This window comes from Cyprinodon tularosa, unplaced genomic scaffold (assembly GCF_016077235.1).
Source record: "Cyprinodon tularosa strain WSP-4 unplaced genomic scaffold, ASM1607723v1 ctg407, whole genome shotgun sequence".
NCBI lineage: Eukaryota > Metazoa > Chordata > Actinopteri > Cyprinodontiformes > Cyprinodontidae > Cyprinodon > Cyprinodon tularosa.
Window position 1 is genome coordinate 1275584 of NW_024039127.1, and position 14632 is coordinate 1290215.

General features: G+C 45.7%; 1 protein-coding gene across 4 annotated transcripts in view; it reads left to right on the forward strand.

Moving 5' to 3' along the window:
- Positions 1-14632, forward strand: part of magixa (MAGI family member, X-linked a) — a 50848-nt gene that overhangs the window by 5957 nt on the left and 30259 nt on the right. For 2 of the 4 annotated variants that reach the window (XM_038298408.1, XM_038298405.1), the window contains exons 2-9: positions 2659-2710; positions 2797-3040; positions 3503-3619; positions 3949-4068; positions 6676-7096; positions 8168-8238; positions 8354-8521; positions 9643-9809. In XM_038298408.1, coding sequence (XP_038154336.1) covers positions 2659-2710; positions 2797-3040; positions 3503-3619; positions 3949-4068; positions 6676-7096; positions 8168-8238; positions 8354-8521; positions 9643-9809 — 1360 coding nt within the window. Of the gene's footprint in view, positions 1-19; positions 201-2658; positions 2711-2796; positions 3041-3502; positions 3620-3948; positions 4069-6675; positions 7097-8167; positions 8239-8353; positions 8522-9642; positions 9810-14632 lie in introns of those variants that run through there. The other 2 variants (XM_038298407.1, XM_038298406.1) reach the window with 2 other exon arrangements.

Sequence of the window (14632 nt, forward strand, 5' to 3'; positions counted from 1 at the left end):
CTGAATGGGCCAATCAGAAGGAAGCGGTTCGGTTTTGGTACCGCCTTAAACAAACACACAATGAACTCTGACCGGGCGTATCTCTGGGCGAGGGACACTGGCTGAAGGTACAGAGAGAGAGAGAGAAAGTGGAAGAGGAAGAGAGCAGGAGCGGACATGAGGGCAGAACACACTCAGAGGAACAGACTTCTTCTGTAGAGGTAACACACACACACACACACCGGGCCTGAGGAGATGGACGACAGGAAGTGTCGCCAACAACCAGGGGAAACATGTTAATGACACGTACGAAACATAAGGAGAAACATCTCCACCTCCTACAGGAATCCTTCTTGAACTCCTCCTTCCTTTCCTGAATGCCTCCTCCTCTCCTTCCTCAACATGATGGACGTTTCCTTATCTTAGTCACTTAATCACCCTCTGGCCACTTTGTTAGGTGCACCTTTTTCTTACTGGCTCAGAACTCCCTCAACTCTTCATCGCGTAGATCCAACAAGGATTCAGAACTTTTCATTTGGTCCAAACTAACATGGGAGCCTCACAGCTGTTGGCAGAACATCCATGATGGGATGAACCATCAGAAGACGGGTCCACTGGGGTCCTGATGGGGATGGAGTTGGACAGCAGCAATGCTCAGGTCACCCAAACCATGATACCACCACCAGCCTGGACTGTTGATACCAGGATGGATCCAATCTTCTAAGTCTTCAAAGTTTTCCAGGCTAAGGCCCCCAAACTGATGGTGAGATGGAGCGGGGACCCCCTAATTATATATATATTGCATAGAATAGTGTTCTATCAAACTGGTCCTATAGTCACTCTATTACAGATGGAGTAATGTAACTAAAGTAATCCCTCCCTGGGATTATTAAAGTATTTCTGATTCCTGGTTGATGGGACAGGTGTTGATGACTGAAAGACATCTTCTGCCTCCATTTATCTGTTTACTACAGTCCGTTGAATTCATGTTAATGTGGATTTAAAGACATTTCAATTAGTGGAAAATAATTGCAGGGGGGAATATAAAAAAAAAAAATCAAGCAAAACGTTGGCTACCCCCATGCAGTACCTCTGAGAACCCCCTAGGGGTCTCGCCCCCCTATTTAAGACCTCCGTTCTAAGCTGTTTCCATCATATTCTGACCCAAACATCTGAACCTATCAGCCGTAGTCCAAACTCGTTGGACCAGGTAAAGTTTCTCCAACCTGTTCAGGTCCATTTCTGTCCCTGTCGCTGCAGAGCCTCGACTCGTCTGCTTGATACCAGTTGGTGCTACTGGAGGCCAGTTTTCCTTCTGTTTCATCTGTAAACCTGAGCGATGGTTACGAGTTAAAGCACTTTGGGAAATACTCCGACCATCAACCATGAAGCGTTCCACTTCTTCTCCGGTCTGGTGCTGATTTCCAGCATGTCTTCCTACCCACGTCTAGGTGCACAGTGCTGCCCTGTGATTGGTTGATTCAACAAACGAGTCCAGAGGTTTACAAAGCAGGCAGAACCGGTCCGAGCACTCGGCCCTGTGGTACACCATTAGAATCTCTGAATCTGCATTTTGTAGCTCGATCCAAACCACATCGACTGAGACGCGTTTCCATTTCCTGTCCCTATGCTGGCCAGAGGTACCGCCGTGCATTTCCTGTTCCTCCTGTATTCTGTAGTTTAGGGGACACGGCTCAATGTGCCCGTTGTTGTTTGTTTCCTCATTGACTTCCATTGCATATGCTCATCCATATTTAATGTGTGTGTGTGTTGGGGCTCATGCTGGTCGCCACCATCTGCCGCTCTGACACAGGCAGTGAATCCATGGAGTATCTGCCTCCAAATGGGAACCATTGATTTTGTCAGGAGCCCAAAATTAGATCCCGCCTTCTGAAGTGCTGAGTCTGTGTTCAATCTGAGGAAAACACCGCCTCCTGGGAAGGAAATGAGGGGAAAGCTGGTCTCTGTGCTTGTGGGAAATAAAAGGCCTCCAACAGAGAAGGTTATTTCCTGAAACATAAAGGGAATCCAGAATGAAGAAGTTTGAGACGATGTGTGAAGCCAGAAACCCCAAAACCTTCTGGGCTTTTACCCTCAAACCGATTCTGCTTCTACTTTGAGGAACAGAAAAGTTAAAACTAGCAAACTCCTCGTCCAGAGACCCTGATGATGCTGCAGGAACATAAAAGACATCTGGAGTCATATTTCCTCCCTGATGTCATCACGAACCACATTGTTTGTGGTTTGATTCAAGCTCTTTAAGGAGCGTCAGAGATGAATGGCAGGAAAACCTCAAGAACCGTTTTCTCTTTGTTCCCTCTGTTAATGATCTAGTTAACTCGGTTGGTACTTTGTCAACAGAACCTCCAGGTCCACGGCCATGTTAAAGTTCAACAGCTTCTTTGATGCATTGTGATTGATTCCCATAAACTCACTCTGCTTGCAGAACGTTTCAGCCAAACTGGTTTTATTGGTTGGGCTCAAACTGGACCAGAACCAAATCAGATGTGTGAAGGAATCTGACAGCACCGATTGATATGAGGTTTCAAGTGGGTCAGAGAGTTCTGGACAGCTAGTCTGAGCTGTGATGTGTTCTTCTACGCCTTGGTACTGCATGTCTGAATTGCTGAAGGTCTTCACTGAGCATGCTCCGTAACCACATGTCCCCTGTTTCTGCAGCTCAGCGGCCATGTCTAAAGCCACGGTGAAGAAGCTGCACTGGCGCTCCAAGGTACGCCCCCCCCCCCCCAGAGACGCCGGTCAGTCATAACTTCAGGACTTCCTGTAAGTAAAGACCTTCTTCCCTAATGCCTGCAGGTCCAGGAGAGCTTCGTTCCACTGGGTGCCGGCACCGGCTCAGGAGAACTGGGTCTGGCCGTTGGCGGCGGAGCTGATTATGGCGAGTTTCCATTCGTCACTGCAGCCCCAGGGGGTGGGGCTACGGTGGGTGACATCATCTTGGAGATCGGGGGGACGCCCGTGTTGGGGATGACGCTGGGCGACGTCAGAGGCGTTCTGAACTCCTGTCCTCATCCAATCAGGATTAAGACAGTGTCACCAGGTGAGACAATCACATTCAGGTTCAGCTCAGGAATGAAACTTGTAGAAACCCAGTCAGACCAGTTCAGGTGGAAGCATGGAAGGTGTTTACCAGCAAACTGTAAGCTGTTTACTTCCAGTTTCCTGGTTTCTGATATCTCTGAAAACACAAGCTCATGAAGCTCTCCAGCTTGTCCCTCAGACATGTAGTCTCAAAAAGAGCAGCAGATGTTCTGTTTTGGTTCTATCAGCTGCTGATGATGTTTCTGGATGTAGAAACGCCAAATGCATAAGAACCATGGAAGCTCCTGAAGCTAATCTAGTTTCTTTCAGTGGTTTTACTCGTGTTCTTTTTGCAGATGAAGGAATGTTTGACTCTTCTCTGTTCTATTCCATTCTCTGCTTCAGACAATCTCACCTAAAATAGCTTCAGGAATGCATGAATGACATCACTCTGACTTCATATCCTGTATGTATGTCTCAGGTTCCTCTCTGTGTAAAGACCTCAGGTTGTACCTCAGCAAGTGTTTCACTCCGGGCTCCATGGACAGTCAGCTTCAGCAGCTCATCAGGGAGAACCTGTACCTGCGCGCCGTGCCATGTAAGAACCACCTGAACACCCGATAGAACCACCTAAACACCCGATAGAACCACCTAAACATCACCTGAACATCCGATAGAACCACCTGAACACCCGAAGAACCACCTGAACACCCGATAGAACCACCTGAACCCACCATGATAAACATAGACCACTGATATAAGGTTTTCCTATAAATCAGATTTTCACCAGACTCATCTAAGATTCACTTTCCTATTTCCAGCTGTTGTCCTTACTCTCAGTAAACATTGTAAGCAACCTAAATCACAAAGGTAACAGTTTAGCATTCTCTGTCCCTCACTGATGACATCATGCTGTCCCTCCGACAGGTACAACACGGCAGCCGCGGGATGGTGAGATCTCAGGGGTGGACTACAACTTTGTTTCCATCGAGGAGTTTTTCTCTCTGGAAGAGTCTGGTGCTCTACTGGAGAGCGGCAAGTTCAAAGGTGTGAATATCAAATGCACCCTCTGCCATGTTACAGAGGCTTACATACATCAGTGTTTAACGGCGCCATCTTTTCACGAGTGAATAAAGTGAATGTGATTGGTCGTTTATTAAGGCGGCAGGATTGTTGTGGCGGAAGGTTCGCAATCAAGTTTGGTTGTGGCCGGTGTCTTTTGCTAACCAGTTAGCAACTTAGTGCTAGTAGGTTCCCAATGGGAAATTCCATTGGGACCAAGTAGCACTAAATTGGTGCCTTAGAAACGACGCTGTCAAGGAACGCTATGGCGAGACTCATCCATATGCCAGTTCTGTTAGCTCTACGCCTGCCGAAGACACCGACGTCCATCCCTGTGAACACTGGGGAGTATATTAGCTGTGACAGATGAATCAAGATGCTATGACCGAAAACATTTGATTGACAGATGACCTTTGATATATGATTGGCCGAATTTAGGTGTTCAGGCTGACGTAGAACTAACTGGCCTGCAGAAGATAACGGAAAAACACAGATTTCAAGACAGGATTTTCTTTTAAATATAATTTGTGGGACAATATGGTCTGATAAAAAGTACATTTATATACATGTTTAAGCCAAAATGATTTGAGGCTCTGCAAACGTGAAAGATTTCTTTCAGAGCAGAGCGGCCATGTTGCTGCAGCTGCATTTCTTTTTTTTACTGCCTCTTGCAGAATAAGAGGATTTAGTTTTTAATCCTGCAAACCTGCAGACTCAAACCTGTCAACAACCCCCCCTTCAGAACCACCACCGCTGCCTATTAATCGGAAGGGATTACAAGACCTGAAATAGAAACATAATTTACACGCAAGGAGCCTGGAATCTGATGCAGAATCATTTCCTTCAAAATGACACAAAGCTGAGCTGCTTTAATCCATGCTGCTGTTAGGTGGCGCTATGAGCATTGCATTCATTTCATTCTGAATACAGGAGAACAACCACAATGAAACGGGAAGACTTTCAGGAAAGACCGAGGTTTGGCAGATGGGCTGAAAATGCTTGAGATCACAGTTCGTCTGAACTAAACAGGTCCGACTCACGAGCATTAAAATCACAGATCCAGTTAATAAACAACCCTAATAACACTGCACCCATTTGATCTATAACAGAAGAACATTTAAAAAGGAATGATCTGGAGATCTATGGAGGACACATACCTACAGTATTTGGGACCAACTTGTTGGAACTAGTAGTGGGAACTACGAAACCAGCTCGTTTCAATTACTTGTAACCAAAGGGAGGCCAAACAAAATAAATAAATAAATAACTAAAATGAGCTACTAATATAAAGGGTTAACTTCCTCTGGATTTACGGACAAATATATCTGAATATCATCTGCATAGCGGCAGACCTTAATCTAAAGCTGTCTGATAATTTTATCAATTTAAAGCATTTATTCCGGCGGTACTCCACAAGAAACCCTTAAGCTTAAAGTTTTAAACAAGCTTAGTGTTCTGTTAAATCAGACTGCAGGTTTGTGAATGTTGTGATTGGCACAAACATAAAGGGAAAACAAATCTGATGAATGTCTATGCATCACCTGCTAATATTTATAATGAAAGCAAAAGTCGCTCATATTCAGGATTCAAACTTCTGAAAGTTCTTTAAATGTGAAATGATTCCATCCTGTTCAATAAATGATCAGTGTTTTTAATTCAGAGTAATTTTCATGTGAATCTGCTTTACTGGAGGCATCCATGTTTGTCAAAGAACACTACTGCCACCTACTGGTTAGTGACGTCACGGTGCGGTATCGGCTGTTGATCAAGTCCCAGTGCTGTATCTGGTGTTTGTCACAACGCGCTATTATCCAAGTCATCTTGAAAACATTCTTCTTCCAAATGTTGGCTACATATTACGGGTTTTTTCTCTGGCCAGAAGTTCGATGGCAAATCCTCCCTCTTCAAGTTGGCGATCCAACGACCAACCCGTCCGTGGAGGATCAGGAATCAGAAAGGTGGAATAACTCTTTTTTTCACTTTTACCCGATGTATTCCAGCATCCAGCTGCCATGCACGTGGGCATTGTCAGTTTCACTATAGCTCTGGTGAATTTCAATGGTGAAGTCCTCTGGAAATCTTCAATAATTGTTGTTGATTGCAGATGTGTCTAGTAGTTCCCATTGATTTAGCTTGGAAAGCGGGGAGAATGGCGCTAGGCTTACCGCACCGTGACGTCACTGCTGGATGATGGTAGGAGGGAGGGGCTACTATATTCGGGCAAAAATGGCCGCTCCCAGACTCAGTGATTACGGCGAAAATTGTTTTTTTTTTTTTTACTGAATTCATTAAATCACCGTGAACGTATTAGTTTTAGGTATAAATAATGATCCGTTGATAATTCCTTGCTGAGCGGACTTGTCTTGGAAGCAACCGATGCTCCCAGTAAATGGTTGGAAACCTCTTTGGCTCAGGACGTCCGGTAATTCCCTGCACTATAGAAGCCAAAAGTGTTTACCATGTAGACACCAATCGATGACTCACAGCTTTCCTATCTTAGTCTCAAACATCTGAGGGAAGCAACCAAAGCCCCATCTAAATCTAATCAAACCACTGAGTATGACGTCACCTTTCACCTTGTCTTTATCATAGGGAACTATTACGGAACACCCCGTCCCGTACATATCGGACCAGAGAGTCCGCCAATCACATACCAAGAACATCGCAACCTGCTGAGGAACTTCAGGACGAGGAGCAAGTCTCTGAGTAACCTGGAGAAGGCAGCAGAGGAAGGAGAAAACAGCGAGGAGGAGAGCGGGCCGTCAGGTAGAAAACCCGCTCCGTGTCCTACACCTGCACAGGTGAGATTAAATCCTAAGCAGGCCGTTTCTGCAGGGCCAGCCCCGCCCACGGCGCTGCCGCTCAGCCAATCATGGGACTCGACAGCCAGCAGTCGGGAGGGAATGGAGAACGGAGCAGGAGGCAGAGGATTGGGAAGAGGAAGAGGGGGAGGCCCACTTCCTGATAACTGGGAGCTAGCCTACAGTGACTCAGGAGAGCCCTACTACATCAAGTAAGAAGTTCATGAATAATCAACAACATCAGAATCTGTTTGAGTTTGACTAAATCAAAGGATGAAAATGTTGTTTAACACCTGAAGCTGAGTGATGTGGCTAAATCAGTGGAAGCAAACATGTTAGCTTCTACTCTACACTGATGATGATGTATATATGTACGCTGCTCAAAAAAAATAAAAGGAACACTTTGAAAACACATCAGATCTCAACGGGGCAAAATATGCTGCTGTTTATTAATCCTGAGATGGACTGGGTGATGTGTTGGGAACAAAGGATGCCGCATCATTTGATGAAAATGATCAACCTACAGAGGGCTGAATTCAAAGACACCCCAAAACTTACAGTGAAAAAATGATGCGGCAGGTTAGTCCATTTGGTGAAATTTCATTGCAGCAACTCAAAATGGTATTCAGTAATTTGTATGGCCCCCACGTGCGTGTATGCATGCCTGACAACGTGTGGGCATGTTCCTAATGAGACAACGGATGGCGTCCTGGGGTATCTCCTGGGGTTTTTGGCAGATTATTTATAATCTTATCTACTTGTGTGCTTCCACCCATTGATACCGCCCTGGGCAACTGCCCATGTAAAACTGGCACATGTGCAACATTACACAACCCCCCCACCCCCCATTACCACAGCAACAATCAAATTATATTCCACACTCTGCTTTCTGTGGCTTTAGGTGACAGTTTCTACCACATGAGGGCGCTCCTCAGCACCTCGCTTAGTATGAACGAACGTTAAAAACAAGCTGGTGCTGAAAAGCAAAACCCAGTGGATTCCACACCCCTGATCTCAGTAACGGTGCACCATTCAGAGCAGCAGCACCTCAGAGAGCCGCTGTTCTGTCACACCAGCATACCTGTAGTCAATACGCATGACCAACACCTGAGATTTCCGTTTATTAAGTTATTAATTATGGGTATGCTGATCTGACAGATCACTGTTCCACCAAATGTTCTTCCTTTCCTCATCCCTAGAAGGTTAACGACTCAGCAGATCTTATGGTGAACAGTGTGAAAGATGAAGCTGATGATGATGGAAATTATTTTTCTGTTTTTCAGTCACATCTCAAAGACAACCAGTTGGGCGGATCCTCGAACGCAGAGCAAAGAGACGCCATCCTGCACAGAACGTAATTTTTAAAATCGACCTCCTGCTGTTCCTACAGCAGCCAGCGGGGGGCAGCACTGCCCCACTAACTACCTTCTCAGTTTCTGCAGATCAGAACTTTTTCTGTTTCCTGACAGTTCCGGAGTTCTCAGACCAGCCGAGCCAGCTGAGGGGTTACTCCATCCACACCCGCCTCTCCAAGGGACCTCGAGGTTTTGGATTCAACATCGTCGGAGGAAGTCAACCTCAGGAGTTCCTGCAGGTGTACAGTGTCACACCTGGAGGTCCACCGACTCTCAATACAGGTAGGGAGACAGAGTGAGTTGCTGCAGCACCTGTTGATCGGGCCAGAACGTCATCAGCAACGGTAGCAGCTGTTGGTCTCCACCAGTCTGCAGCAGCTGTCAGCCTTCCCAGGAGTGGTCGTCCGTACACGGCCCAGGCACCATATGCACCGTCCGCCACTGCATTTTAATCAAGTTAACTAAAGGTCTGTGATTAAGGCCTCATTAACCCGGAGACCAGATAAGGTTTATCCAGAACAAGTCAACCTTTCAGGATGCACCGCATGCGCCTCTTTACCGCCATTTTTCTGTGTTTCAAATCTCATGCCCACTGGTTTGGTGTGATTCTGTGGCGGTGTCACAGCGCCACCAAAGGACCCAGCATGTGTACTACAGTCTTCATTTTTGCTGTGTCTACTTATGTGGATGCCACATTTATGAAATTATATAAACGTGACCCTGACCCAAAAAACAGCAATTCCCCTCGTGGGTTCCAGGCATTGGGCCCAACAAGGAGCAGCTGGTCCCCACAATGTGTCATTTTCCAAGAAAATGGGCCCCATTATGTATTAAAAACAAGGGAACACGTGTTTTTGTGAACAGCAAATAAAAATAAAAGAATTACAGCTTATTTAACATCCTTTAAATTTTAACGGATATCTTTCCACCCTGGTCTGCTGGCCACCCAGCTCCCGGCCCTCACGCCTCCCCACTGTGGACAGCAGCCTCCTGCTGGGTGACCACAGGTTAAAGATGAAGTTGAGAATTAAATCAAACTAAATTTTAAATTCCATTTAAACAACAACCGATTCTGGAGAGGATCATCGGCGCCGAGCTTCTGTGCTTCTCTACAGACCCCACGCATCCTGGACAGATAGAACCTCGAAGGTCTTTATCTGGACTAGAACCAGCCTGTCTATGGAGGACCAATCCTGCCATAATTAAAAATAAATACAGAAATAAATAAATGCTCCAAAAATAAATAAGCACACAATTAACTTCCCCCCAAAAATATAATCCAGCGTTTGGTGTAGAGTAGAGAATTTTATTTCCTCCTTTAAAGAAGCTCCACCCAGAACCAGGACATTGACTCAGCGCTTTGATTTATCACCAAACTGATTGTCCGTCTTTGGTTCCTGCAGCGGACATCCTGGTGTACATCAATGACACCTGTGTGCTGGGTCGCTCTCACAAGGAGGTGGTGGAGATGCTGAAGTCAGTGCCAATGGGTCAGAGCGTGGATGTGGTTTTGAGGAGAGGATACCCCATGCTTTACAACCCCGATGGATGCCCCAAACAGAACCTGGAGGTGGGGGCCCTCAACCCAATTCACAAAAATCAGTCTATGGTTTCCTAAAGAAAACAAGAAAACCTTCAGAGTTTTATGTTGCTGAATGCAGCATAGAGATATTGGTACCTGAATGCACCATAGAGACATTGGTACCTGAATGCACCATAGAGACATCGGTACCTGAATGCACCATAGAGACATTGGTACCTGAATGCAGCATTGAGACATCGGTACCTGAATGCAGCATAGAGACATCGGTACCTGAATTCAGCATAGAGACATTGGTACCTGAATGCACCATAGAGACATTGGTACCTGAATGCACCATAGAGACATCGGTACCTGAATGCACCATAGAGACATCAGTACCTTAATGCAGCATTGAGACATCGGTACCTGAATTCAGCATAGAGACATTGGTACCTGAATGCACCATAGAGACTTCGTTACCTGAATGCAGCATAGAGACATTGGTACCTGAATGCAGCATTGGTACCTGAATGCAGCATAGAGACATCGGTACCTGAATGCAGCATAGAGACATCGTTACCTGAATGCAGCATAGAGACATTGGTACCTGAATGCAGCATTGGTACCTGAATGCAGCATAGAGACATCGGTACCTGAATGCAGCATAGAGACATCGGTACCTGAATTCAGCATAGAGACATTGGTACCTGAATGCACCATAGAGACTTCGTTACCTGAATGCAGCATAGAGACATTGGTACCTGAATGCAGCATAGAGACATCGGTACCTGAATTCAGCATAGAGACATTGGTACCTGAATGCACCATAGAGACTTCGTTACCTGAATGCAGCATAGAGACATTGGTACCTGAATGCAGCATTGGTACCTGAATGCAGCATAGAGACATCGGTACCTGAATGCAGCATAGAGACATCGTTACCTGAATGCAGCATAGAGACATCGTTACCTGAATGCAGCATAGAGACATCGTTACCTGAATGCAGCATAGAGACATCGGTACCTGAATGCAGCATAGAGAAATTGGTATCTGAATGCAGCAGTGGTACCCGAATGCACCATAGAGAATTCCGTACCTGAATGCACCATAGAGACATCGGTACCTGAATGCACCATAGAGAATTCCGTACCTGAATGCACCATAGAGACATCGGTACCTGAATGCACCATAGAGACATCAGTACCTGAATGCAGCATTGAGACATCGGTACCTGAATGCAGCATTGAGACATCGGTACCTGAATGCAGCATAGAGACATCGTTACCTGAATGCAGCATAGAGACATCGGTACCTGAATGCAGCATAGAGAAATTGGTATCTGAATGCAGCATAGAGACATCGTTACCTGAATGCACCATAGAGAAATTGGTATCTGAATGCAGCAGTGGTACCCGAATGCACCATAGAGAATTCCGTACCTGAATGCACCATAGAGACATCGGTACCTGAATGCACCATAGAGACATCAGTACCTGAATTCAGCATTGAGACATCGGTACCTGAATGCAGCATAGAGACATCGGTACCTGAATGCAGCATAGAGACATCGGTACCTGAATGCAGCATAGAGACATCGTTACCTGAATGCACCATAGAGAAATTGGTATCTGAATGCAGCAGTGGTACCCGAATGCACCATAGAGAATTCCGTACCTGAATGCACCATAGAGACATCGGTACCTGAATGCACCATAGAGACATCAGTACCTGAATTCAGCATTGAGACATCGGTACCTGAATGCAGCATAGAGACATCGGTACCTGAATTCAGCATAGAGACATCGGTACCTGAATGCAGCATAGAGACATCGTTACCTGAATGCAGCATAGAGACATTGGTACCTGAATGCAGCATTGGTACCTGAATGCAGCATAGAGACATCGGTACCTGAATGCAGCATAGAGACATCGGTACCTGAATGCACCATAGAGACATCGTTACCTGAATGCAGCATAGAGACATCGGTACCTGAATGCAGCATTGAGACATCGGTACCTGAATGCAGCATTGAGACATCGTTACCTGAATGCAGCATAGAGACATCGGTACCTGAATGCAGCATTGAGACATCGGTACCTGAATGCAGCATAGAGACATCGGTACCTGAATGCACCATAGAGACATCGTTACCTGAATGCAGCATAGAGACATCGTTACCTGAATGCAGCATAGAGACATCGTTACCTGAATGCAGCATAGAGACATCGGTACCTGAATGCACCATAGAGACATTGGTACCTGAATGCACCATAGAGACATTGGTACCTGAATGCACCATAGAGACATTGGTACCTGAATGCAGCATAGAGACATTCGTACCTGAATGCACCATAGAGACATTGGTACCTGAATGCAGCATAGAGACATCGTTACCTGAATGCAGCATAGAGACATCGGTACCTGAATGCACCATAGAGACATTGGTACCTGAATGCACCATAGAGACATTGGTACCTGAATGCACCATAGAGACATTGGTACCTGAATGCAGCATAGAGACATTCGTACCTGAATGCACCATAGAGACATTGGTACCTGAATGCAGCATAGAGACATCAGTATTTGAATGCACCATAGAGACATTGGTACCTGAATGCACCATAGAGACATTGGTACCTGAATGCACCATAGAGACATTGGTACCTGAATGCACCATTGAGACATCGGTACCTGAATGCAGCATTGAGACATCGGTACCTGAATGCAGCATAGAGACATCGTTACCTGAATGCAGCATAGAGACATCGGTACCTGAATGCAGCATAGAGAAATTGGTATCTGAATGCAGCATAGAGACATCGTTACCTGAATGCACCATAGAGAAATTGGTATCTGAATGCAGCAGTGGTACCCGAATGCACCATAGAGACATTGGTACCTGAATGCACCATAGAGACATTGGTACCTGAATGCAGCATAGAGACATTGTACCTGAATGCAGCATTAGAGACATGGTACCTGAATGCAGCATAGAGACATCAGTATTTGAATGCAGCATAGAGACATCTGGTACCTGAATGCACCATAGAGACATTGGTACCTGAATGCACCATAGAGACAATTGGTACCTGAATGACCATGAGACATTGGTACCGAATGCACGCATAGAGAATTCCGTACCTGAATGCACCATAGAGACATTGGTACCTGAATGCAGCATAGAGACATCAGTATTTGAATGCACCATTGAGACATGGTACCTGAATGCAGCATAGAGACATCGTACTGAATGCACATAGAGACATTGGTACCTGAATGCACATAGAGACATTGTTACCTGAATGCATCATAGACTTCCTGTGGAACTAAATTCTACATCTGTCACTGAAAGCAGACAGGGAAATTGTTCGTCACCTGTAAAAACAGTCAGAACACAGAAAGTAGAAAGCAAAAGAAGCAACATTTCACCTGAATGTCTATTTTTTGACATCATGCAGACTCGTACTTCCATGCGAGTCTCCATACCAGACACGGACGCTGATCGCAGCTACTTGAGACCGGACGCTTGGACGCTGAACGGCACACGCAGGTAGAGACGTCACTCCAGAGTACTCTGAGATGCAGAACATTAAATCTGTATCAAACCATCCTAGAATTGTTCAGTCTTAACTGATGCAGACAGTTCAATAAAACTTTACATTTGGTCCTCTAAAGGTTCGCAGACCCCCCTCTTATGCCTGAGCCAATGACAAACGTCGGCTGGACCTCCGAACTCCCACATCAGTCAGATGTTCGCAGCCCCCCCCTCTCTGCAGCAGGACCCAACTAGCACAGCGATTCTGATGGCGGCCAATGCAATGCGACCGGATAGAGCATTGGTCAAACTCAGGATTTTGAGATGAGCCAGCCTTCGAGGCTGTGTAAGTACGCGAGGGGGGGATTCCCATGAAGCACGTGTCGTACGGCTGATTTATTTAGGGAGGCAAAATTGATGACATCCGAAGCCTTGCTACCATGAACCATGTGACCGCTTCAGGAAGTGGTTCAGAAAGCGCAGCGAACTTCTGCAGGCATTTAGCCTAGAGTGTTCATCAGATGTAGCCGGAGTTTGTCAGATAGAGCATTGGATAAAGTTTGACACGATTCTAAGAATACGATTGGTTGAAATAACATAAACAATTGGTACCTGAATGCAGTCTAAAGACATTTGTACTAATTAAACCATGTATGATTAAATTGCTCAGTCTGAAGTCAGTCAAGTTGTAACATAGTATTATAAATAGTATGCTTTCGAACCAATTGCACCGTTGCAACATGTACCTGATTGCACCGGTTTAGGCTCGAGACCACGTTAGCGGCGTACACTGTGCGATTTCTTGAGCGATTTCCATTGGGTAAACCTTGATGGCCAGAACAGTATCGTTCACCCTGACAATGCAGCATAGTGACATTGGTACCTGAATGCAGCATTGGTACCTGAATGCAGCATAGAGACATCGTTACCTGAATGCAGCATAGAGACATCGGTACCTCAATGCAGCATAGAGACATTGGTACCTGAATGCACCATAGAGACATTGGTACCTGAATGCACCATAGAGACATTGGTACCTGAATGCACCATAGAGACATTGGTACCTGAAAAGCAGCATAGAGACATCGTACCTGAATGCACCATAGAGACATGGTACCTGAATGCAGCATAGAGACATCAGTATTTGAATGCACCATAAAAGACATTGGTAAACCCGAATGCACCATAGAGACCATGGTACCTGAATGCACCATAAGACATTGGTACCTGAATGCACCATAGAGACATTGGTACCTGAATGCAGCATAGAGACATTCGTACCTGAATGCACCATAGAGACATTGGTACCTGAATGCAGCATAGAGACATCAGTAT